Source organism: Eutrigla gurnardus, assembly GCF_963514095.1.
Source record: "Eutrigla gurnardus genome assembly, chromosome: 16".
Taxonomy (NCBI): Eukaryota; Metazoa; Chordata; class Actinopteri; order Perciformes; family Triglidae; genus Eutrigla; species Eutrigla gurnardus.
In genome coordinates, this window is record NC_139927.1 from 18,619,111 (window position 1) to 18,643,685 (window position 24,575).

Genomic DNA, 24,575 nt, shown 5'->3' on the forward strand with positions numbered 1-24,575 from the left:
TAATAATAATAAATAGAAATAGAAATAGTAATAATGATAGTACTACTACTAATAATAACAATAATAAATAAATTCCAAAATAATAAGTAATGGGTTTATTTTCATTATAGTAGCACATGAATTTAGGTGCGGTCTTTAATAAATCCTTATTAATAAATAATGTGGCTAAAAAAAGTAACATTAATCATTACGTCAATTATGTGTCTTTTGGTTAAGAAAGATTTCTCTCTTTTTATTTTGTGTATTTTTTGTAACCGGAACTTCGTCACATTGTGGGGGCGTGGTTCTCGGTTTCCTGGTTAACGCTCGCGTTGCAATTGGCTGAGCGCGAGTTTTCAAAAGTAGTAGGAACAGTTGCACGTCAGACGGGACAAACAAACCTAACGATGCAAGTTATCTCGCGAAATTGATTTTTAAAGCCAAACCAACAACCAGTCAGATATACTGGTCGGAAATAACCACGTAAAGGACGTTTTTAAGCTCAATGCGAAATGGATGTAGCCACTTATTTAGGGTAAGTCAGCACCAGCTTCTAGTACATCAACGTTCCTCCTTAGCTTCATGCTAGCGGTTAGCTTTAACGGTATCGCAGAATTTTAACTAACTAATTTGTACGTACATTTACTCTTTCAGGTGCTTTGAAAATAAACTGGGCTCCTTTACGGGAGACGACCCTCTGGAACCATGGGACAAGTGAGTAATGCGACTGCTCACTTAGCATTAGCTAGCTAGTGGTTTTTTTTTACGGAGGAAACAAAGCTGACAAACAGCAGCACTCACACATTATCATGCCACTGCTCCAGTGCTGAAATGTACATTCACGCAAGTTTGGAGGTACTTTAATTTGATTTTCTGCTACTTTATACTTCTACTTCACTGTATTTCAGAGCCAAGCATTATACTTTAAACTCCACTACATTTATGCAATAACTTAAGTTACTTTCCAGATTCATACCAAGAATACAAAACATATACACATACATTATAGTATTACATCTACTGTGTTTACTCATCCCCAGGGGGATATTCACAAGATGACCAGAGGCATATGAGGTTATTATGTAGTAAATATATATTTAACCACACCCTCCTCCTCCACTGTTTCTGCTTTTATCTTTGCCACATGATGATGTACACAATAATGCACCAATATCAAATCAAACTTTATTTATATGGCACTTTTCATACTTTACAGTAGCACAAAGTGCCTCACAGAAAATAAAAGCGAACAAAACAAAAACGAAACAAGATATGAACAACAAAGAACACCATGAAACCCAAGCCTCCCACCCCCACACACAGAGATGATCACTAAAACTATTTTAGTGATCATGACACTTTCAACTCCCTGGTATTTTTGTCTCAGGTGTAGTTGCTCTTTTCTAGTGTTACTGTTGTTATTATTATAGCCTGTAGTGGAGGAAATCTGTTAGATCACTATGTATTTTTTAAATTTCCAGTTTGTAACAGTGTTCCTCGCATCCCAGTATTTTCTTACCAGTATCTTATTTTTTAATACTTACTCTGTGATGCTCTATCCGTCTAACTTGTGCAAATTGTTAATGCGTTTAAATAACGTGTGTGTGACAGACTGAATACACAATAGATAGCACTTGGGATTTCATGTGGTTATTGTCCTGGCCAAAATAATTGCGATATCCTGAATCATCAAAATATTCTTCCATGCATGAATGAATGCATTTTAACATCCCGTAATCACTTGACCTTACAGTTAGTGAAGAAAATAAATGATTACATCACAGATGGGACACCTTTCCTCTTTTTGTGAAAATCAATCGGTAATCAATAAATCATAAGTTCCCCCTGCATAAAAAATAGCAATATTGTCACACTGACATGTCAGTTCTCTCTTACATAACAGTTTGTGTATTTTTTAAGAATTTCTATTTTTCACTTGGCCACCATGATAGTAAGCTAGAGGCGTGTTCAACAAAGTGTTCAACAATGTGTTGCCAGGTTTGTGGACTACCTGGAGCAGATGTTACCTGCAGACGGTGGCAGTGGGATGTCGCTGGTATTTGACCGTGTTGTACAGAAGTTTTTGAACGTCGAGCGATACGCAAATGACATCCGTTATGTGAACTACTGCATCAAATGCGTAAGTCTCTCTGAAGTATCCAGGAGTGTAACTCTCTCGTGTGGCGAGAGTAGATTTGTTATTCTGACTAAAACATCACCTAATTCTTACTCTGTTCCAGGCGAGTTATTATTCCGACCCCACTGCGCTCTACAGTCACATCTACGACAACGGCATCGGCACCAAGACTGCTGCCCTCTATGTGGCCTGGGCACAGCAGTTGGAAAAGGGAGGGATGTATGATCAGGCTGACGCCTTGTACCGGAAAGGACTAGAGAACCAGGCCCAGCCCGCCGACACGCTTCTCAGTGAACACGGGTAACAACCGAGAAATACATTCAGCATACTGCTTAGGGGTCTTCTAGAGAATCGGTTTATTCAACATGACTGTAACATGACTGGGCCATACTGAAGAGCAGCCCTGATCCCTATTTGCCTGTGAATCACTTAGGCTAATTGCTAATTGCTAACATACACATATCCCAGCATTGTATCAATACTCACTATCTTCCATTTCTATACTGAGGATGTCCTACTGTGTTCAGCTAAACTGTGAGCTGTGGAAAAACAAATGTTAACTCTATGAATGGCAGTGTTTTCTGTCTCATCTTCCACGCCTCCTAAATAGTTGTTACATAGTTGTTTATTTTACAACAATAACTTAAAAAAAATAAAATAAATAAAAAATACTAAATCTGATCTGCAGGCAGTTTCTAACAAGAACCAGCAGTCAGACACCAGGATCAGGTAAGAATTTATCCACTTCCTTCTTCCATTTCAAAACATTTAACTTGTTTCTCAAAGGTGTTCTATATATATATAAATAATGTCTGCTGCTAACGGTTTGGATGTTTTTGTAAAGAAGGGAGTCGCACCCCGTTGCAAAACTCCCAGTTAACCAATCAGATGTCGCCTCACATAGAGCCTGTAGCTCAAAACAAGGTGGGTCTTTGAACTTCACTGATAACCATTTTGTATAACAATGTCTGCTTTTCAGATCCACTAATAATCTTAATCTTGTGCTACAGGCGTCTGTGGATTGTTTGCCCAAAGCATCTACACATCAATACGACATAATGTAAGTCACTCTTCATGGTTTTATGTGTGTTGTCTAAGGTTTGTTGTTTCAGAGGATTTGTAGCACCGTGCAAGGTTTGTTGATGGTTAAGACGAGGTACAGCAGGTTGACAGTTTGATGTCCCGGTTACATCATGCAGAGTTAAATTTGAGGAGGTTTATAACCTAATTAAAAATGTTGACAAGACTAATGTACCACGGCCAGTAGGAAAATAAGTTTGTGGTCAATGTCATCGTGTTTGTGTTTCTGCTCCTAAATACTTAAGCTAGAGCGATGTCATGAGCAGCAGTGGGCATGAACATTTCATGTCATGATTATCCTGGCCAAAATAATTGCAATTCATGATATTATCCTGATACTCATCAAAATATGATTATTTATATTTTATTGTGTGACAGATTATACTTATCTTTTTTTAGGGAACACCTGAATCAATAATGAAATTATCTTAAAATGATCATAATTTTTAACTTCTACCTGCATAAAGAAAGGATACATCTGTTTATAAATGTATTTTGTGTCCTGTATTTTTTAAATTGGGTTCTATTATTCACTTGTCTACCATGATAGCAGCTAGACAGCTCCTTCAACTTACTCTTGACGATATTTCTGATTATCCCGATAATGTAAATTCACCACAATTAACTGAGTGTTTTTCCTCATGATCCGTAAAACTATTTTGATAAATCGGTTTGGCTCTAATATGCATCCACCCAAACTAGAAATGATGGTATAACGTCTTTTCCTCCACAGAGTCTCTCGCTCTGAGTATTCTGGGACGTTTCCCTCTGGTGGACTCTCCAGCGTTCACACTGTGTCGGAGTACATGAAGGATGAACTGGTGTGTGAGGGATCTGAATTCTGCTTTGAGGAGGTCCGAGCAGAGAAATACTTCCGTCAGCTCCGAGAGAAGAAGCAAATGCGGGCCAATGAAATGAGTACGAAACCTAACCTGCTTTAATATTACAGATTAACAACACATTCTGAAGAGAGAAAAATAGAAAACACAATTTTTAGTGAGATTGCATTGTCAAGACTCCCATGATGTGATGACGATTGTTGTCTTTCTTATCACATGTGTTTTGGTTTCAAATAGAGAAGCTGGTGAGTGAGGCAGATGATGTCATCCTGAGCCTTAAAACTGATTTGGGTGTATTAAGCCAGGATCTGGTCCATAAAGGTTTAACCAGCCAGCCTTCACCACAGCCGGTGAGACTGTTGATTCAAGCGTGGGGTTGCTGTTGTTAGCGCTGCACAATATAGTGTTCCAATAGTGACATCACAGGACGTGCAATGTCAGCAAGTTCACTTCTGAGGAATTGCACCAAACTCTGCTGCATTACATGATACAAATAATACAGGACTCACAAACATTGAAGACATACTTACAACAAACCAAAATAAGAAACTGCAACACGACAACATAAAATCAAATCTTAATAATAACAAAAAACACATATATATATATATATATATATATATACACATCCACCCTATTCATTCTCAGTCAAAGTAATTCCTATTACCTCCCCTAGGGTTTGACTATAATATAAATCAGAAAATATTTCCATGTTTGGCCATTTTACTTTGAACACAGTTCGCCTTTTCCACGACCAAACCAGTGTTTGCCATTAATGACCTACAGTCTAGGTTAGCCTGCCAGTTTCATAATCATCAAAATATCCTTAAAACTCATAAATGGCACTTAAGCATGCTAATACTTTTATTGTGTAACAGATAACATATGTACCGCTTTTTGTGGAAAAACATTGAAATAAATGAAATGATCGTAAATCATAAGCTCTCCCTGCATACATTATTTAAAAATCTATATGGCATTTTTGTAACCAGTATTTTTAAAATCAGGCTGTATTTTTCACTTCTCTACCATGAAAGTGAACTAGACAGCTTTTTCTGTTCAATCCTACAACCCATGTAAACATGGGAGTGTTAACCATCTATACATCCATCTCATATGACATGAATGCAGCATGAAACATCACATTTAAAAGGGAACACAATGCATCATAGTGACTGTTAACACAGGATCACTTGCATGAAACATCAACCTTTTTTTCTGTGCTGCAGCTGCCTGTCGTCGAAGCTGCCGTCAGTCTGAACCCTTATCCTACCCAGCAGCCCATTGGGCGTCCTCCACTCTCAAACCGTCTGAGCAACAGACGCTCTCTTGGCTTGAGATTACACACCGAGCCGACCTTCATGCAAGAGGCCGCAACCGTCCCCGAACCGCCTCAGCAGCACCAGCACAGCACCAGAACAGCTGACACGACCGCTCTTCGCTCAGAGGTATCCCATCAGCCCCCTGTGCTGGCTGACAGGAGTATCCATTTACCACAATCTGCACCGGCTTCAGCGTCCACGGACCCAGCGTCTGTCGTCCAGACCTCGATGGTTCAGCAGCCTCTCGGCTTCGATCTTCACAGACCCGCTTACGTCTTCCAGGACGATGGAGAGAACTGTCGCCCTCAGGCGCACGACACCACGCACCAGTGAGTTGCTTCTACTTCTGCTACAATGACTGTTTCTGATGTTTTCTTTCCAATTTCCAATTCAACAAAATTCCTTGTTTTACAGTAGATCCCATTTTAATTGTCAAATTCTGCGACTCTGTCAGCGTTTTCCACATCGCAGAAATCATTGGGCCCTACATTCAGTGTCTCCTACTCTTTCCAAAACATGATGCCCATGTTTATTGTGAATAAACCTCTGCTGAGAAAATCACTTCTCTTAGTATGCCTGACAATCATCAGGTTTTAGTCACGATTAAAGTAATCCAACTCGGTACTAGATGACAGAGCTGCAAACTTGTCGCTTTTCGGCGATAATCGCCGTTTTCTTGGTCAATTTGGTCATTCACGTGGATCGTGTAGAACCGGAGAGTTTTCTTTTGGGGGGGGGGGGGGGGGTCCAGAATTGCGAACAATTATTGGATCATTCTTATTGTTGTGTTTTCTGTGCAGTTATGTCATTTGTGTAGTTTATTTTTTATTTTTGTGTATGTTAATCCAGAGCTAAAATCCCGCAAGTAATATTCATTGAGAACCGTTCGAGGTTCAGCAGCCCAATGGTGTAGTTCCTCTTTGGGGCGTTCACACCGAACGCGATAGACGCGAATTGAGCGGCGACTCTACATTGAAAACCAATGTAAATGGCGCGATGACACGCGATTCAGGCGGAGGCGGCGCGAATGGAGCGTCTGGCGCGATGAGACGCGGCGCGAATGGCGCGTCTGACGCGAATGAAGCGAATGGCGCGTCTGACGCGAATGAAGCGAATGGCGCGTCTGACGCGGCGCGAATAAAGTTGAAAATATCGAACTTTTCAGGCGGCATCGCGCCGCGACATCCAATCAGCGACGAGTTCAAGCCGACAGACAGATGAGCTGAGATGGACGGGCTGCATTACCAAACCCGACTCGGGAAGACCGGACCCCGGCGCGACGGGGGCCGTACCGGCCGTCCACGGGCTGAGCCTCAATCAGAAGGACTCAGGCCCCCGCGCGACACCGGGCAATCGGTCTTCCGTACGCCACATTTCCCACGTCCGTCCGCCCGTCGGACGGGGATTCGGCGCTGGGCTCTTCCCTCTTCGCTCGCCGCTACTGAGGGAATCCTAGATAGTTTATTATCCTCCGCTTAGTAATATGCTTAAATTCAGCGGGTTGTCTCATCTGATCTGAGGTCGAATGTGGCCCCGACTCTGGGGAGAGGTGCGAGGGACGTGGCTCCCGGAGGAGGCTCACGGACTCTGGCATCGGGTACCCCGAGGCGGAGGAGGAGGGTCCGCCGACGTGACCCACCGGCTCCCCTCAAAAATGAGCGTCATGCGCGAATGAAGCGAATGACGCGAAAGACGCGAATGAAGCGAATGACGCGAATGACGCGAATAGTCCAAAATGATCAAGCGGCGCGATACACGCGTCTCACGCGATTGTATTCGCGTCTATCGCGTCCGGTGTGAACGCCGCATTAAGTTCTTGTTTTCTTGTGTGCTTTCATGTTGTACGCTTCATGTTGTCTGCTAACGCTATGCTGTATCGTCGCTCTGTGTTTTGTCCGCTCCCATGTATTGTACGTTAAAGCAAACGCGATAACGCTATTCTCCGGTAGATCCAAGCAGTTAAGTTACTGACAATAGAAGTTAAAAGTTAATGAAATGGTGAAGCTGTGGCACATAAAGATAATATTTGGATTTATAACGTTGTTGTTCCATCCGTGTTTATCCATACTTGTTTGTTTAGTTTTGATAAGCGAATCACAGGGACCGGCACTTGACGTGGGGGCTGCACTTCCTGGTTTGCCGCGGGGCATCATGGGAGCTGTAGTTTTTGTTCACGGAGAAAGGTTGAATGCACTTTTGCATGGTTTTTCGTTATTGAACAATAATAATTGACATTTCTCTGGGCCAATCGGAATCTCAGCACTTGCTTCAGAATCTTTCTTATAATTGACATTTCAGCACACAGCGCCAACTGAGCTCGCCATTGGATGAGACGGTCGCCTGGCTACCGCGCAAATCCCTCAATGACAATGATTTTTGAGAAAGTATGCTGAGTTTTGTTAAGTCACGCTCAGACTAGTGTCATTTGCATAGTACCATCAAAAAAAAAATCCCCCCGTGACACTGTCACCTTTTTTCCTCTGAGGAGTTTGCAGGTCTGTAGATGAAACTGCATAGTTGTTATAACAGTAACTAAGAAACTGTATCTGATAGGAATATTATTAATATGAATGTTGTCAGCAATTCCACAATGACAGATCTTCCAAAACACAACAGAAAACCCGTCTAAAATGCTTTCTCTGTGGATTTCCTCCCCTCAGGGAAGTCGGCGAGCCACCGGAGCCTGAGGAGAAGCTCAACAGTAAGTACGCCAGTGAGCCGTCCAATCGTAGCTTTTCCTGAATGTTTTCAAACCATCACTTTGTGTCTCTCAGTGTCACATGCAGGCACGGCGAACCTGTCTCACATAACTCCCAACACCTCACTGGGCTTTGTTCAGGCCACACCATCAAGGGTGCTGCCGTCACCCACCGTCAACACACGAGAGGCACTGGGTGAGCTTTTGCTGGACGGGGTTTCTGTCTTCTCAGATAGTTAAAGAGAGATTAAGTGTGAGGGATCAAAGCACTTCTTCTCATCTTCCATCGGGTGTTGGGATTAAATACTGGGGCTGGTATTGTTTGAAATCGTTCCATTCCTGCACCTGGAATTTTATCCAGAGGTCACAAGGATACTTTTTCTTTACTCTGTACTAATTAGGCTAGGAGGTTTTCATTCACACACCTACTATGTTCCTATAAAGAACTACAGCACATTTCTCTACGATATGAAACCTAGTTAATCATGTAAATATGAAATGACAGTTGATAATGTAAGCAGTGCATTGTGAATGACGAGAGTTATTAGTCGATTGTAAACCAACATGTTGGCAACATTAAAAGAAATTAATTAAACACTCATTCTACCACCTTACCAAACTGTTCTGAACAATTAACCCTTTATCAGCTGATTTTACAGATATTTATTATCGGTCACTTCTAAATCCATATGAACAACTCTTCATATTGACATTAGATCCACCCCACAGAACTTATTAAAAAAAGAAAATATGTCACTTTTTGAGCTGATGACTGTTTGCTGAGAGCGTATAAATGGCATTTTTTGTAAATGAAGTCTGGTGCAGTGATCACTACATGAAATGCACCGGGGCTACATTACATCACTTCCTGTAAACCTCAAGATGTCGGCATGTTGGCGTGTCACTATCATCAGTGCATGAATCTAAAGAAACACTGTCCATACTGGATCACGTGTGTAAATGTTTCTGATGTTGCTTCCAGGTGAATGTTTGTCTTATTGTCTCTGTTTCTAAGGCAACGCAGCAACTACCGTAAAGCACCAAAACTTGGCACAGCTTTCCTTAAAGTTTTTTGATAGCGTGTAGAAACGATACTCAGCCCTGTTCAAGACATCAGCTTGATTCCCGCTGCGCTGCACTTTCAATGTTTGATTGTGTGAATAACATTGATTGTGGTGTTGTGTCATCCAGATGTGATCATGGACATGTTCCAGGCCCCGACGTTCCTGGAGGACCCGTTCAACAACACATCAGTGCTGCACGCTGCTGAGAAGACGTTTGATCCCGGCTGTGCTAAAAACGGTAAACGTGACGTTTTATTCTGTCTAATCAGCTGTTTGTAAATTAACTTAATAACGTATCTGCCCCCAAAATTAAACGATACTGAAATGGACTCACAGATCAATACAATGAATCAAGATGCTAATGGATTATGACGTGCAGTGGGATTTAAATTCTTTGAGGCCTTGTTAACATAAGTTAAGGAAATCTTAAGAGCAAACACGTTTGAACTGCTACAAATTTTGATGTGATGTCTGGGGATCGATATTGATAAGATTAACACAGGTTTTCAGCTGCAATGTGTCGGTTTTATTAAACCTCCACGCCGGCAACAGTTGCGGCTGGAGGGAGTTTGTGGGTCGTCTATCCGTCCAGTCCAATCCTGTGAGCGTAGGGATTTCTTTAAATTTGGCACTGAGGTCAACCTGGACTCCATGAGAACTGATCAGATTTTGGAGGTCAAAGGTTGCACGAAGTAATTTTGACAATTTCATACAAATGTCTGATTGGATAAAATAATTCTAGTTCTGTGAGTCTGAACACAGTGTAGAAGGTTTGAACATGTTAAAATCATTTTTTTCTTAAAAGACTACAACTTGCACAACAATGTACAACTGACTGATCAAATGAACAAAAAGGGAACCAAATAAAACTCTCTTGGTCACATGAGAGTTGAGTTTTACTACTTGGTGGATTCTGTAGTTGTCATGTTTTCTATTTAGGTTTTCTTGCATCTTTCTGCTAGCCAACGAAATTCTTCTGTCTTTGATTTTTGAAGGAGACGTCTTCTCTTTCACGAAGCCCTCGACCGCAGCACCGTTCACTGTCTTCCAGGATGATACGGACAAAGAAAATGGCAGGTAAATAATATGGAATCCGTCACCTGAGAGACAGAAATGCATGAATATCTAAGTATATGTATAATATTACATGTATGCTTTTCTATGATTCTGTTATCAGAATGGACATTTATATGAATAATGTTGCCTTTTTTTTATGCTTTTCAGTGCTGCTGCTCCGTCCGTGGTGGAGAAGTCTAAACCAATCAGAGCTCTGGCAGAAATCGCAGTGTCTAACAAACCGAACGTGAGTATGAAGAAAGCTTTGAAGATGTTAAACTTCAGAATAAGTTTGAAATTACATAAAAAAAATTAACTCTGCCTTTAAAGATCAGGCAACACTAATATTAGTATTATACTATTTGTAGAATTGGATTCCAGTGGTGACAGCTCCAACATTTCCGATACCTCTAGAGATATTCCAAAAGTCAACATGTCTTTAAAAAAGAAAGAATTCATTTTTTTATCTTACAAAATATTCAAAATAACACTTCTACATTTTCACAAACGTCATAAATCGCAAAGGGAGGCACCGCCTGTATTAACAGGGAGGTCGAACAGCACATTTATATCACCACAGCTATTTCAGTAAAAGTAAAAGAATAGAGATCCCATCACTTTATTTATTAGAGGTGGGAGAAGTAATGGATTCTATGATGCATCGCAATGCTTTGTTGAACGATTCTGCATCGATGCAGGAGAGTCTGTAATCAATTTTCTGTATCATACAAATATGAATTTGGTTTAAAAGATTTGAAGGAAAAATTCCATCCATCCATCCATCGTCTACCGCTTATCCTGTATTCAGGGTCGCGGGGGGGCTGGAGCCGATCCCAGCTGTTATTGGGCGAAGGCAGGGTACACCCTGGACAGGTCGCCAGTCTATTTTACAGGGCCGACATGTAGACCCAGACTGAAGGAAAAATTCTCATATTTAAATCCAAAATAGAGATGCAAGGCGACCCATCGAGAATCATTTTACAATCGAATCGTGACTCTCTGACTCGTTATGGAATTGTGAGGTGATGGACGAATCCCACCACTATTATTTATGTTGACAAAATTGAAGAAAGTTGATTTTAATGATGAAAGAATTGATGGTTTTTGTTTTTAAGGGTATGTAATACAATTATGGAACTTTGATTGTGAATAAAAGGCATACAAACCTTATACATCAGCGAAGAGAGACAACGTGAGACTGCCTGTGGACTTCAGCTGTTCTGCTCGCAATGATTTCTGTTCCGGGCTAATTATTTGAAAATGTCCTCCGTGACCAGGAGACTCCTCCGGACCTGGCACCAGACGAGAGCACCATGTGGGGAGCTCGCTACAACTCCCTCAACTCGCTGGCTGCTTGTCCCAACAGCACCACAGACTTCGCCATGTCGGCTCAGTGCGTCTCCACGCCGTTCACGCACAAGACGGCCTTCAACTTTTACGAGGTGGCCGAAGGTAACGGACCTGCTCACACCTGTTCTCTCCTAACATCAGTCAGCCTTCCTAATCCACATGATTTGATTCAGTTTTGGGAACCTGACGGATGTAATAATAATGATTATATCTTTCTGTTCTGCAGAGACCAATTGTGACGGTGGAGATGCTGATGGCGATTTCATCAGACGTCAGCCCAAAAAACTCAGGTAAGCGATCTGTTGCTGCACCCCTCTCAGGTATTCAGAGTATCGGTCATTATATATCCATATTAATATTAGAAACATTTCTAATCCAATATTAATATTATCATTGATTTAAAACAAAATGTGCATTGGTTCTGAACACGTTTTATTTCATTTTGTTGTTAAAAAGATCTTGACGAGCATTAAATATTACGATTTATACTAAGAGTTGTTTGTGAAGTTGCTCAGAAACATTTTGGGTCAAGTTTGGAAGTTTTTAAAACTAAATATAACAGCAGTTATGATTATACCTGGATTCACAGACATGCTACCAGTGAATGCTCCAGACTGGTGATGGAAACACAGTGTTCACATCTTAAGTGGTGGAATGATGTATTGATGAATTGATTTATGGCTTGACAGAAAATCTTAAGTGTGGAGTGCATTGATGTTGTAAGTCATTAACGCGCTGTGGTCCGTCCCTCAGCCCCATCATGGAGCAGAGTCCGTCCAACGACACGGCCTACAGTCAGCTGGTTCCTTCCTCTGCAGCACTCGGCACCATCGTGGGTGAAGGACTTGCCCCAGCCCAGCACTGCCTGACCTCCTCCTCCATCACCGTGGTGCAGTCTCCCCCTCCCCCTGCAGTACTCTCCTTCAGAGACCAGACCCTGTGTCCCACCAACTCCTCCATCTCCAGGACCGCCATAGCACCCGGCTGGGAAGTGTACACAAGCCCTTCAGTCGGACCCCAAAGGGAACCTTTTAACATCATGGAGGATTTAGACAAACCCGCTAGTCCAGAGCGGCTCCAGAAACCAGTCTGTGATGTCCCCATGAGTCCAGAGTGTGCTCCCACACAGGACTGGCTAGAGATCAGAAGCCCTGAGTTCCGAGTCGAGCCCGACCTGGACGCCTTTCTGAGTCCCCACCCACTTAATGAAGTCACTCTCCCTAACAGGACCCAACTCATCCCCATGAGTCCACAACAGCAGCAACTCTGTGCCGACGTGCCCATGAGCCCGGTGCAGCCGCCACAGTTCAGCACTGAGGATGAACCCATGATGAGTCCTGAGAGAGGGCTGCGGCCGAGCGCCATCGACGTGTCCATGAACGCAACATTAGCAGGCAGCAAAGCCACGGAACAGCTGTTCCCGGATCCCTGGGATGATCAGCTGATCTCTGATCTGCTGTCGTCACTCACCCCGCCTTTCACCTCTCACCCCCACTGCATCACCTGGCAGTGCAAAGTCCCCAACATCTCCCCAAAGACCACCATCAGTATGGGTAAGAGCACAGCTGCAACTGTTGATGATCTTTGTTTTTATTGTCGAACATTTGGAGAATACGTCCCTTCATGCTGAGAATTTGATCCGACTCTCATGTTTGCAAGAATCATTTAGTGATTTCCAGCAGGCCGCTGGCCTAGCTTAGCATAAAGACTGGAAACGGAGGGAAACTGCTAGCCTGGCTCTGTCCAACCATCACAAATACACCTACCAACTAGGCATGGGATGACATGATCATCACAGATCAGGACACTTTTTCTTTTCTTTTTTTAATTAAAAAAAATCAAACTTTAAATATAAACTTTTATATCGAGTAATAAATCATAAGTGTTTCTCTTTCTTTTCTCGTGGCCATGCATCTCTACTGCAGCTTTACTGTTGAATGGTTGTTTCGTGTTCAACACACAGAGCTGGACGTAAACAGGAAAGAGGACGTTGAAACACCAATAGATTCATATTGTGAATCCTCATAAAACCTCAATCTTATCAACATATCACAACTGACTTAAAATGCTCCATTCAATCAAAAACTATGATTTAAAATTTTGACTTGAGAAGCTTAAAAGTACTTTTCATTGTGTAAAATGATGAATGGCCAGATTATTTACTAATTTGGAATTTGATAAAGAAATCGCATTAATCCCTGTGCTGCATATATGGTTTTTTTTTTTTTGTGTTTTTTTACTAAATTCAATTACACTGTAATTGAGAAAAAAAAAATCTTAATATAATCCTATAATGTCATAACCTTATTCTGAGTGTGTTTGTTCGTCAGTCACCATAGAGATGATCTGAAAATGTCATGTCACGATTATCCTGGCCAAAATTATTGTGATCTGTCCCCGCATAAATATAGGACATACCAATTTTTTTAAATGTCAATTTGTATGTCGTATTTTCACTTCTCCACCTTTTTAGTAACCTAGACGGCTTCTTCAAGTCATTTGTGACGATATTCAAGATTATCCCGATGATGGAAATTCACCACGATTAACTTATTGCAAGTTTTTTTTTTTTATTATCGTGATCTTTATTCAAATATTCTATAGTCCCATCCCCATAGGTCAGAGAGTTCAGATTTTCTTGTTTGTTTCCAAACACTTTGACGTTTCATTGAACACAAAGGCGTGGGTTAATATGTCTTATATATTTCCTTTCTGACAGGAAAAGCGTCCCTGCGAGTCGACTGCATGCTCGGAGAAGGTGCTTTTGCAAAAGTCTACCAGGCTACCGACCCCATGACCACAGAGAGGACGGTGTTAAAGGTAACGTGGTGTAAAAGTTTAACTCTTTATATGAAGTCGAGTTGGGACGGTTTCACTGGTCCGGTTCGGTGTACGGGGCTAAACCGGTTTGATTTGTGAAACCGTTGAAGCGGCATTTGTCCTTATGACACGTTCTGGAAAATTATGCTTTTGCAAGTTTGACACCTAGTGGTTAAAGTTGGTATACCGGTCCGGTGTTTGGCTTAATATCACACCGGTTTGAAAATGTTTAAACCGGCCCGAGCCTAATATGAAGTGTCCACAGTGAAGGTCTGAGCCAACACTTCCTCTCTCTGTTCGCGTCACTGCAGGTCCAGAAGCCGGCCAATCCCTGGGAGTTTTACATCAACACGCAGCTGGACGCTCGTCTCCGGCCCGACCTCCGTCACCTGTACAACCGAATCCACTCAGCTCACCTCTTCCACAACGGGAGCGTGCTGCTCGCTGAGCTGCACAACCACGGCACCCTGCTGGTACGTTGGCGTCACCGTTTCCTCGCCCCAGAGACGCCCTCGATGTCTTTTACTCAGCCACGTTCTCTTGTCCTCCCTATCAGAATGCAGTGAACTTGTATAAAACCCTGAGCGACAAGGTGATGCCTCAGCCCCTCGTCATGTACTTCACCATCTGTATCCTGCACATGGTGGAGCAGCTGCACGCCGTTCACATCATCCACGCTGACGTCAAACCTGACAACTTCCTGCTGGGGGAGAGGTGACGATCGCTGACTGTGTTACCTTTTCTACCATAAACCCGTTTCAGGTTTGATATTTCGTAACCGTTGTTGTCTCGTCTCAGGTTCTTGCACAACAAGTGCTTTGAGCCGGAGAACCTGGACCACGGCATTGTCCTCGTTGACCTCGGGCAGAGCATCGACATGGAGCTTTTCCCAGAAGGCACTGCTTTCACCGCCAAGTGTTTGACGTCAGGGTTCCAGTGTACCGAGATGCTCAGTCGGAAACCTTGGAACTATCAGGTAAGGACACGCAGGACAAGTGCTGGTCCCGTCATTCTACCCGAATATCGAGTCTTTGAAAACAAGTCATCAGTAGAAACATTTATTTGCACAGCTTGTCTTATAATGTATACGTGTTCTTTGTCTGTGTGTCTTTCTAGACGGATTACTTTGGGATAGCCGGGACCGTCTACTGCATGCTGTTTGGGACGTACATGCAAGTCACGAATGTAGACGGCGTGTGGAGGACGAACGCTGCGTTTAGAAGGTAGTTCCTCCAATAAGAGGTTTGATTTCTCCGGTACAGACCTAGTTTCTCTGTGGCAAAACAATAACATATTTATTGAAGTTGATATAATAATAAAAACTACTTCATGGAGATGTAATGTTCTGCTTTTCTTTTTCTGAAAAATACCATTAATGTTGACTAGTACTGTGAATAGTATCAAACAGGGTAAATGTACCAATGTATCTGGGTATTTAGAAGTGCTGTTGATGGATTCAGGTCATGATTTTAGTGCATTTTGGTTTATTTAAATTCTACATATTGTGTTACAGATATGCATATCTATGACTAGTGATCTAGTGAAATCAAACTATTAGAATTAGTGACTCCTCATCTGGAGTCGGAGGTCTGCAGACTTGCAGCAACCTCCAGTTCTGGAAAGTGCAGCCAATTCTGAACTACCTTAAACTTGCATTCTCTCTGCTGGCCATCAGGGGGAGACTCCTCTGGTTTCAGAAAGAAGGCTGATTACATGGAAGTTGATGAGAAAGTGACCCTACTTCTCTCTTAATTTATTACCTCAGTAAACATGAGTTTATGGTCTCAGTCTAGTTTCAAGTCTTCTTCAATCCAGCATGATGTTACATTATGATCCATTAAGGTCAAACAGACCAGAAAGCAGGGGATGCTTTAGGGGCGGGGCTACCTCGGTCCAACTCTTTTATTTCTGTGGTCTCCCCATTGTCAACACAACGTAACAACGGCTTCCGTCTGCGTCTTCTCCACAGGAACCCCCACAGCGACTTGTGGCAGGACTTCTTCCACACTCTGTTGAACGTGCCGGACTGCGGCTCGCTGCCGAGCCTCCAGAGTCTCCGCTGCAAAGTGGCGTCGGCCCTACAGCAGAACTACAGCAGCAAACTGCCCACACTGAAGAGCCGCCTGATGGTGCTGCTGCTGGAGAGCCACAAGGCAGCTCGGAGATGATCTCCTCCTTTCCTTCCTGTCTCTCTTTAATGTTCACTTATAACACTGTGGTGAAATGTCCACGCTGATCAGGATTCATACACCTAAAACATGTAATTATTATTTAGTTCTTTTTTTTTTTCATATGCTTCCAAATTGTTTGAATTCTGGGAGTGATGACCAAGAATAATAAAGTTGGTTTGAGTCGGTGGTCGATGAGTTAGAGATGCCAAGGCTTATCTAGTCCCGCCCCCATTACCCACAGGATAAAATCGTCATCATATTATCTTATCTTTTGCATTTTTAATTTGACATAACATTTTCTTTTACTTGTGAAGAATTGGTGTGCTGTGAACATTGTTATATTATTGATGGTTTACTAGTTTTTAATACTTAAAATAGCTTCCACAAAATGCTTGTTTACATTTCATGTTATTTTTGTTACATTTAACAATTATTTCTTAACATAGATTTTATATTTACACGTTCTGTAAAAGAAAATGGCAAATTTAAGCTATAAACTCGCATTTTTTAACAAAATTGTTTAACGGCTAAATTCAAGTATTAGCTTGATGTGACCACCAGATGGCGCCAAATGCATCGATTTGTTTATCCTAAACTTAAGAGATATCTTCCATTAACACTAGATTGAAGGATCATGTTAAGTTGATGTTCTCATCAATGAACCACACAGAATGATCACAAACAACCTGACCTGAACGGTCGTCTGTTCCTCTTTTAGCTCTGCTTTTCCACATTTCCCGTCAGCCATGGATCCATATATACAACCTGTTTATCACACTGAATACCTGCCATACCTATGTTTGTCTAAGTAAGTTAACTGTGACCACTGTCGGGGTGTGAGGGGGATTTTCTGGTCTTAAACCTGAGCCTGAATCAGGGTGTGTTCTTGTCAGTCCTGTTCAGACCTGCAGCTCAGCTCCCTGCATTTTTCTCCCTGGATGCTTTCAAGTCCTCCTCAGGGTTTACACATCCAGCTTGTTGTAGTCTGCTTCTCTCACTCCCTACCGTGTTGTATTTATGGCGACAGGTCGTTTTACTTCCAAATAAAACTGTTGTGCTAAAGTTTTACTGCCAGACTTCCTTTAACTTTGAAAGCTTTTATTTCCTCCGGACTCTGTTTAACACAGATTATTTCCGTGGAGAAGGTAGTGATCAGGTATAATGTGATGAAAGGAGCAGCACGGAAGCGACGTGTTCAGTGGAGTTGAACTGCGTCTTAACTGCTCCTCAAAGCGGCGTAGTTGTTTTCCCGACAGGTCTGGGAGAACCTGAAGGCAGCGGCAGCTCTGTGGACACTCCCTTTCGCAGGAACATCTGGCTGGAAGGAACCCTGCTGCCTTCAAGTTCTGTCTGAAATGTCTCAACTATAAAGATGAGATGTTTTCAAAACATGTCATGTTATCAAAAACATTTTAAAAATTCTACATAAATTATTCAATTTTAGCATGAAATATTTCCTCTACCAGCATAAAAAAGATTTATTGTGTGTCTTGTTAAAAACGGAAATGTTTCTTGTTCTTAGGACATAAAATGTAACTTAGTAAAACCAGAGACCTTTCACATGACAACGCAAGTAATTTTGTAGCAACAAGAGAAATGTGTCGTTATAAAAAGCACATTTTTTCCCTTATAACATGAAACCCAGGAAAGTGAGCACGTCTTCATGGCAACATGCTGTTAGAGTGAAATCAGAGGGTGTATCTTTATCAGGTTTGAACGGGACACCAGAACAAACCTTTATTGGGAATAATCAGGGTCCTCAATGACGATCATATAATATAAACAATATCAACAAAAGGCTAAAATAAAATTATTAAATGATACAAATGTGTCAAAATCGAAACAAATATCTTTCAAAATAAAAAGTTAAAACATCCCAATTGACACAAATCATTCAAAGTAGAAAAAAAAAATGAATAGCCAATATAATGCAGCAAGGATGTTCCCCGTGTTACTTTTTGTCACATTTCAGGAGCACAATCTTCCGAGCAGCACCTGAAGGCAGCACCTGCAGGCAGCGCTGCGGACACGGAGAGCCCCGCGCGTTGATCGACATGGACGAGAGCGTCATGGAGGAGCGAGGAGGACTGTCGGACGAGGCCGTGTCCGCTGCCTGCACGGAGGGAGCTCCCATCACCAAGGTCCGTACGTTTCCTTCACCGGGCTGCGTGGACTAATACTTTGATTTCACTGCCGCGGCGGGACACGCAGTCTGCGGGCTCAGGTCGTAAAGCGGTCCGACCTGTTGCTGCCGGTGATCTACCTGTCTGTCTAGCTGTCTGTCTGTCTGTTTGTAGGCCAGACTGACAACTCACACTTTCACAGAAAACTCATTTTAGAGAGGTTTTAAGTGTTAAATAAAAATAGAAAGCGTGTCTTTAAAAAGCTTGCTTGTCTTTGCAGGTAAATCAGGTAAATCCTCAGGGGACAATGACACGTTTGTATTCTACTAAAGTGTCCCAGTGAGGTTTGTAGAGGATCCAGATGATCACCAGAGGAGAGAACACGAACGTTTTACTGTTTTCAACTCTGCTTAGTATCCACATTATAGTCTAACATGATGATTTTAATTACATGGTTATTGTGGTCATAATGATGCATATTGAGGATATTATCATCACATCTTTAAATATTTACAATATGAGGAATAATGACTTATCAGACAGTTTTGTTAATTGTGCGTGTTTTTACATAAATGACACTCAAGGCAGAGTGTAGGGCGGTGGAGAGATTCTGTAACCAGCCACAAGTATGTAACCAAGGCCAGTCTCTTCTTATTATTGGTATTATTATTATCATCATTTCACATCATTTTCTAACTGATTTTGAAGAAAGTCTGTGTTATTGTGTTGTGAATAATAAATTCTGTATCAAAGGCTTTGACATTCAAATAACTGCTTTCTTTGACAAACCCCACAGCTGGCCCAGGACCTTATGGAAATGGATATTAAAATGGTGTTATTTCATTTATAGCTGCTCTTCTATTTTTTTTTACATTTGTTTTATTGTATATATTAACAAATGAAATGAAAGGTATCACTCTACAGAGTTTTTCTGCATCCTCAGCTCATTTTTATTTACCTTTCTGGTCCAGAACTTACCTGTTTTGGTTCCGTCTCATCAAACTGATCAAGCAGCTGTTAAAGAGTTCATTACCTGCTCAGCAGCTAATAGAGACTCACTGGTGAACCTAGTGGAGCGTTTAACAGCTACAGAAAGGAGACACATATTTCCCTCAGGGTGTGGTGGAGACCAAAAACAGAGCTCAAAGCCTTAAAACGCTCCTGAGAGCTGCAGAGTCGGACGGTTTGTTGCTAATATAATGCAGTGTTTGTCCAAACATGTTGATCACAGCAGCTTTACATATTCCTCATGACTTTGGTCTCCGCAGGACTACATGATGCAGCAGACGATGCTGAGGGTCAAAGATCCGGCGAAGTCTCTGGACTTCTACACTCGAATCCTGGGCATGACGTGAGTCCTCGGTCTGATCCTGAATCCCTCCAGACGTCTTTGTTCTGTATTCACCTCTGACCTCCTCTCCTTTGTGGTTTCCCAGCCTGCTCCAGAAAATCAACTTCCCCTCGATGCGGTTCACCCTCTACTTCCTGGGCTACGAGGACAAGTCGGACATCCCGGCCGACATCAAAGAGCGGACGGCGTGGACTTTCTCCCGCCGAGCCACCATAGAGCTCACACAGTACGTACAGCGACCACGGCGACGGCAGTGCAGTGATGTCTAAGACCACGGCTCTGTTTCAACACAGACGGCTCCAGAAGGAAATGCTTTGCATTCTGGAAGAGCTGATACCAGAAGAGGGAAGGATGACATGGCAGAATGTAAATTAACCTGGCATCATGATTGATGACTCAGCAGTTCATTTGATCAATTCATCTAGTTTAGTCTATGACAAGTCCAAAAGTCTTTAAATGAAAATTAATTTAAAATAATCAGCAATTATTATTAGTAGAAGTAGAACTTAGCTATTGGATTATCAAAATGAATAGATATCATTCATTTTATTATTAATAATATTAATAAATAATCGTTTTAAAACAAGACAAAGCAAAGCAACATCACATGAATGCCAGGTTTTAAATATGGGATTTCAGAAGTGATTTAAAGGGCTGTTGGTGTCCACATACGTCTGGTCATATGTTAAAAATGAAATGTTTCCAGCTCATCACAGTTTTAACTATAAACCTGTTCCCTGCTATTTAGACACAAATAATTCAGTGTTCTTTCTTTGTCCATCATTAAAGTCCCTGTGAGGAACTTGTGACAGCTTATGAAAGGGTCTCCGTTTAACGCTGATGCCTCTTTACGAGCTGCAGAAGTAAAAGAGAAGATTGTGATTTCTATGGAGTTATGCTTCATGTCACCGGGTCGGATTCCCCTCAAAATCAGCTGAAGTCACGCAGGTTCACCACTAACTCCTTCAGCTCAGGGCCTCCAGCAGCAACCAGACCACCACAGACAGACCCACATCTGGCTGACCAGACAGTGGCTCCTCCTCCAGCCAGCAGCAGAGCTTCACCCGACTTGGAGCCGACTCCCTGCTGCTGGAGGACCAGGACGTATTACTGGTCCCGCTGGAGGGAAGGGAGGCACGGGAGATCCAGGACTAGGACTGAGTGCCAGACTCTGCTGCAGTAAAATGAGAGCTTTTCTAAAAGGAATCTGGTGCTTGGAAACATTTGTCTTGTAGCAGCTTTAATAGAAAACCTGATCTCTGTGACTCGGCTGATAAAGTATGTTTCAGTGTCTGAATGAATGTTATTTCTCTGTCTGTCAGTAACTGGGGTTCAGAGTCGGATGAGAATCTGTCGTACCACAATGGGAACAACGAACCGAGAGGATTTGGTGAGAAGTTTAATGTAGATGTGTGACATACTTTTATTATTTAATTAAAATAGTACATGTTGTGTTCTTAACGTGTGTGTGTGTGTTGGGTGTAACCTGCTGCCTTCCTGCAGGTCACATTGGTGTCGCCGTTCCCGATGTTTACGCTGCCTGCAAAGTGTTTGAAGAGCAAGGAGTGACGTTCCTCAAGAGGCCCGAATCAGGTGAGTCAGGGACCAGGTCCAGCCTGGGTCAGACGGACCAGAGACTCCAGATATTTCTATGTCAACAAATCCCTTTAAATCACCACACAAATACTTGTGGTCACTGTAGTTTTTTTACCACACAAACAGGAGGAAATACTGACGTCGATGGGGACTATTTTCAGCGGTGGATGAATCCGCATTTGGTAGTCAGTCTTGGTGGCAGCAGGAAGGAAAATATACATAATTACCAGCTGTGTTATTATTATAATTATTATCGTTTATTTTAAATATGAGTGTGGGAGATGGAATCAGACAGTTCACGACTTGAAAAAGATTTTAGATGAAATAACAACGTGGGAAAATATTTCATATCGTTGAGTTTATTTGAGGGGGAGGGAGCTTTATGTGTTAGGCTGAATATCATTACACACCGATTTGATTCTGTAAATGAAACACAATCAAACTGAAAGCAACAGTTTAAACGGGCTGGAAGGACAGCTGCTAATAAATCACTGACCGTGAACGTGTAAATGAATAGACTTAACGTAATATCACTGAGCATCTAGAACGGATAGATGACTATAAATACATACGTGAAGTAAATCTAATCAGTGTGGTGTCTGAGATGTATTCTAAAAGAATAGAAGATAATTTATTGCCCCTTGGGGAAATATTGCAGAAGGACAATTTTAGAAGTGTCAAGAAGATTTCTTTAATGTCTTCTAATCACCATAGCAACATCAAAGTAGCAGTCAGTCTGCAGGACTGTAAGACACGACTCAGACACTAGATGGTCAGAGATATTATAAGTCTATTAATTTACACATTCAAACAGCCAGTGATTTATTACCAGCTAACCTCCTGCATGAATCAGTTCAAACAGTTTCTTTTAGATTATGACTTTCCCTTCTTATTGTTAGTGTAATATTATCTCAGTCGGCGGTGTGCTACATCAGCCACATGTTGTTGGTTATGCATGTTTCCACCAGGAGGTGGAGCTCTTTACTGCCTGTTTGTCTCGATGGCTCCCAAAAAGATGCACCTCTCCAGGGTTGAGGTGTGTGTGTGTGTGTGTGTGTGTGTGTGTGTGTGTGTGTGTGTGTGTGTGTGTGTGTGTGTGTGTGTGTGTGTGTGTGTGTGTGTGTGTGTGTGTGTGTTCACTCGTCTATTAACTCCCACCATGTTGCTCCTCCTCACAGGTAAAATGAAGGATCTGGCCTTCATTAAGGACCCGGACGGCTACTGGATTGAGATTCTGAGTCCTAACAACATGGTCTCATTAATGTCACCTTAAAGCAGAGACACAGTGTGGGGAAATATTCAGGGCCTCGTGGGACTTTTATTTTGTACATGACAAACCCTTTATACTAACATGAACTCTGTTCTACGTTGCCATCCGGCTACTGTTACGTGTACTTTTCTCTCTAAAGTTTTGTGCTCAAGTTGCTCAAAAAACCTGAAAAATAAATAAAAAACAACAAACAGAAAGTTGTTCTTCGAGTCTGTTGTCTGATGCAGAACAAACATTTGTTTTTCATTGCAGAACATTGAACAAACTGAGTGCTGTCGGGAACTTCATCTGCTAATTGTAATGATAAATGATTGGTGGTGAACGAAGTACTGCAGTGAAAGTAGAAGTACTGCGCTCAAAAAATACTACCACTATGAGTAAAAGTTGCTACACAGAACTTTATAACACTTACACAGGAGTACTGTCAGCATTTTTAGCAATGGTCAACATTGGTCAAGATAGGGCTATCAGCCGAGTAGTACTAGCGCTATGGTACATTATGTAAATCTCGTAAATTACCCCACTAATAATGCATGGAATGTTACCAAACGTCTGCAGTAGTACACATAGGGTCTGTGCTCACAAAACAAGGCATTTGAAAGTTTATAAGTACATCAGGAGTTTATTTAAAAGAACACTTGCCTGATAGCTTCTATCCTCTGCTGCTAACGCTAGCACTGCGCTAGCGTTAGCAGCAGAGGATAGCCAGCCGATGCCGTGACGCGAGTTTCACGCGAGAGTATGAAAAGGTTTCTCTGAATTTTTATAAATGCTTGTATTATCAGGTCAACACATTTTTATAAATGCTTGTATTATCAGGTTAACAAGTGTTGACAAGTGTTGACCTGTCCTTGTACAAAGTAATAGTACAAAATACTTGAGTATTGATATTCTTCTCCTCAACTAAATAAATATTGTACATATTGTAAATATTGTAAAACCAAATATAAGCAGTAATAAATGATGGTGAATGATTAAAGATTAAAGTATATCGTATCATTAAAGCGAGCTCCACCTTCACCAGCTGCAACATCAAAGTGATGAACACATGAATTATTCATGTATGATGATTCTGCAATGTCAGTGGCTACATATCTATGCTAACACGTTAGTACTTCAGTGTGATTTTGAATGCCTGACTAGTACTTGTGGTATAAGTACTTTTACTCTCTCCAGTACAGACGAGGACCTCGTTACTTCAATGTCTCCCACTCTCTCTCTCTCCCCCTCCCTCTCTCTATGTAAAGTGCTGACTGGATCATGTCACCCAATTCACCACCGGTCACTTCAAAGCGGCGTCCCGGCGTGAGAACCGTGTCGGCTGACCGGGCGGATTTAGGGCCTGCAGAGCTGTTCCCAGGCCTGTCAGCCTTTAATCCCCCATTCAGCTGGAACGCTCTTCTTCTCTGGATGATTTAACGGCTGCAGCAGTGGTTTCAGTACATCAACGTCGAGATGAAGGAGAGGATTACCGTGTTGGATTCTGTAAAACCGTCTGGTCCCTCATTCATACGCAACGTTAAAGAAGGTCGAGATGAACTGAACTCATGTTGACAACAGTCCCACCACAACGTCCATCATTTCACTTTCTATCAGATCACATGGTCCTCCCACAGATGTTCAAATTCCATCTTTTTTCTTTGCCTCATTTTTTAAGACAACATGGTGCTTAAAGTGCTCAGTATAAAATGGAAATGTTAACATCTAGGATTCCATGAC

General features: G+C 42.0%; 2 protein-coding genes across 4 annotated transcripts; both read left to right on the forward strand.

Annotated features, from left to right (window-relative positions):
• The first annotated feature begins 352 nt into the window (after nt 1-352).
• On the forward strand, nt 353-17,547 carry bub1 (BUB1 mitotic checkpoint serine/threonine kinase). Of its 3 annotated transcripts, none has more exons than XM_084030919.1 (24): nt 353-514; nt 634-693; nt 1,978-2,119; nt 2,220-2,416; nt 2,805-2,845; nt 2,961-3,040; nt 3,127-3,176; nt 3,930-4,114; nt 4,273-4,385; nt 5,265-5,686; nt 8,018-8,058; nt 8,132-8,251; nt 9,247-9,363; nt 10,118-10,196; nt 10,344-10,422; nt 11,453-11,627; nt 11,752-11,815; nt 12,279-13,078; nt 14,245-14,345; nt 14,657-14,818; nt 14,902-15,059; nt 15,144-15,321; nt 15,462-15,568; nt 16,315-17,547. In XM_084030919.1, the coding sequence occupies exons 1-24, from the start codon at nt 492-494 to the stop codon at nt 16,511-16,513; spliced, it is 3,693 nt and encodes a 1,230-aa protein (XP_083887045.1). In that variant the 5' UTR covers nt 353-491; the 3' UTR covers nt 16,514-17,547. The 3 variants fall into 3 exon arrangements, with proteins under 3 accessions (XP_083887045.1, XP_083887046.1, XP_083887047.1); XM_084030920.1 differs by having other exon boundaries at nt 9,247-9,357; nt 10,115-10,196; XM_084030921.1 differs by having other exon boundaries at nt 2,964-3,040.
• A 953-nt stretch (nt 17,548-18,500) lies between these two features.
• On the forward strand, nt 18,501-23,053 carry LOC311026808 (lactoylglutathione lyase-like). Its single transcript, XM_084030505.1, has 6 exons — nt 18,501-18,657; nt 19,908-19,990; nt 20,076-20,216; nt 21,313-21,380; nt 21,494-21,583; nt 22,765-23,053. The coding sequence occupies exons 1-6, from the start codon at nt 18,571-18,573 to the stop codon at nt 22,857-22,859; spliced, it is 564 nt and encodes a 187-aa protein (XP_083886631.1). The 5' UTR covers nt 18,501-18,570; the 3' UTR covers nt 22,860-23,053.
• The last annotated feature ends 1,522 nt before the right edge of the window (nt 23,054-24,575 follow it).

Bases quoted from the DNA above. Each gene is read 5' to 3' on its own strand.
- bub1 (XM_084030919.1), top strand. From the start codon at position 492: ATGGATGTAGCCACTTATTTAGG. The intron at 515-633 runs GTAAGTCAGCAC...TTACTCTTTCAG, and splicing joins GATGTAGCCACTTATTTAGG to GTGCTTTGAAAATAAACTGG. The intron at 5,687-8,017 runs GTGAGTTGCTTC...TCCTCCCCTCAG, and splicing joins GCGCACGACACCACGCACCA to GGAAGTCGGCGAGCCACCGG.
- LOC311026808 (XM_084030505.1), top strand. From the start codon at position 18,571: ATGGACGAGAGCGTCATGGAGGAGCGAGGAGGACTGTCGGACGAGGCC. The intron at 18,658-19,907 runs GTCCGTACGTTT...TGGTCTCCGCAG, and splicing joins AGGGAGCTCCCATCACCAAG to GACTACATGATGCAGCAGAC. The intron at 21,381-21,493 runs GTGAGAAGTTTA...GCCTTCCTGCAG, and splicing joins CAACGAACCGAGAGGATTTG to GTCACATTGGTGTCGCCGTT.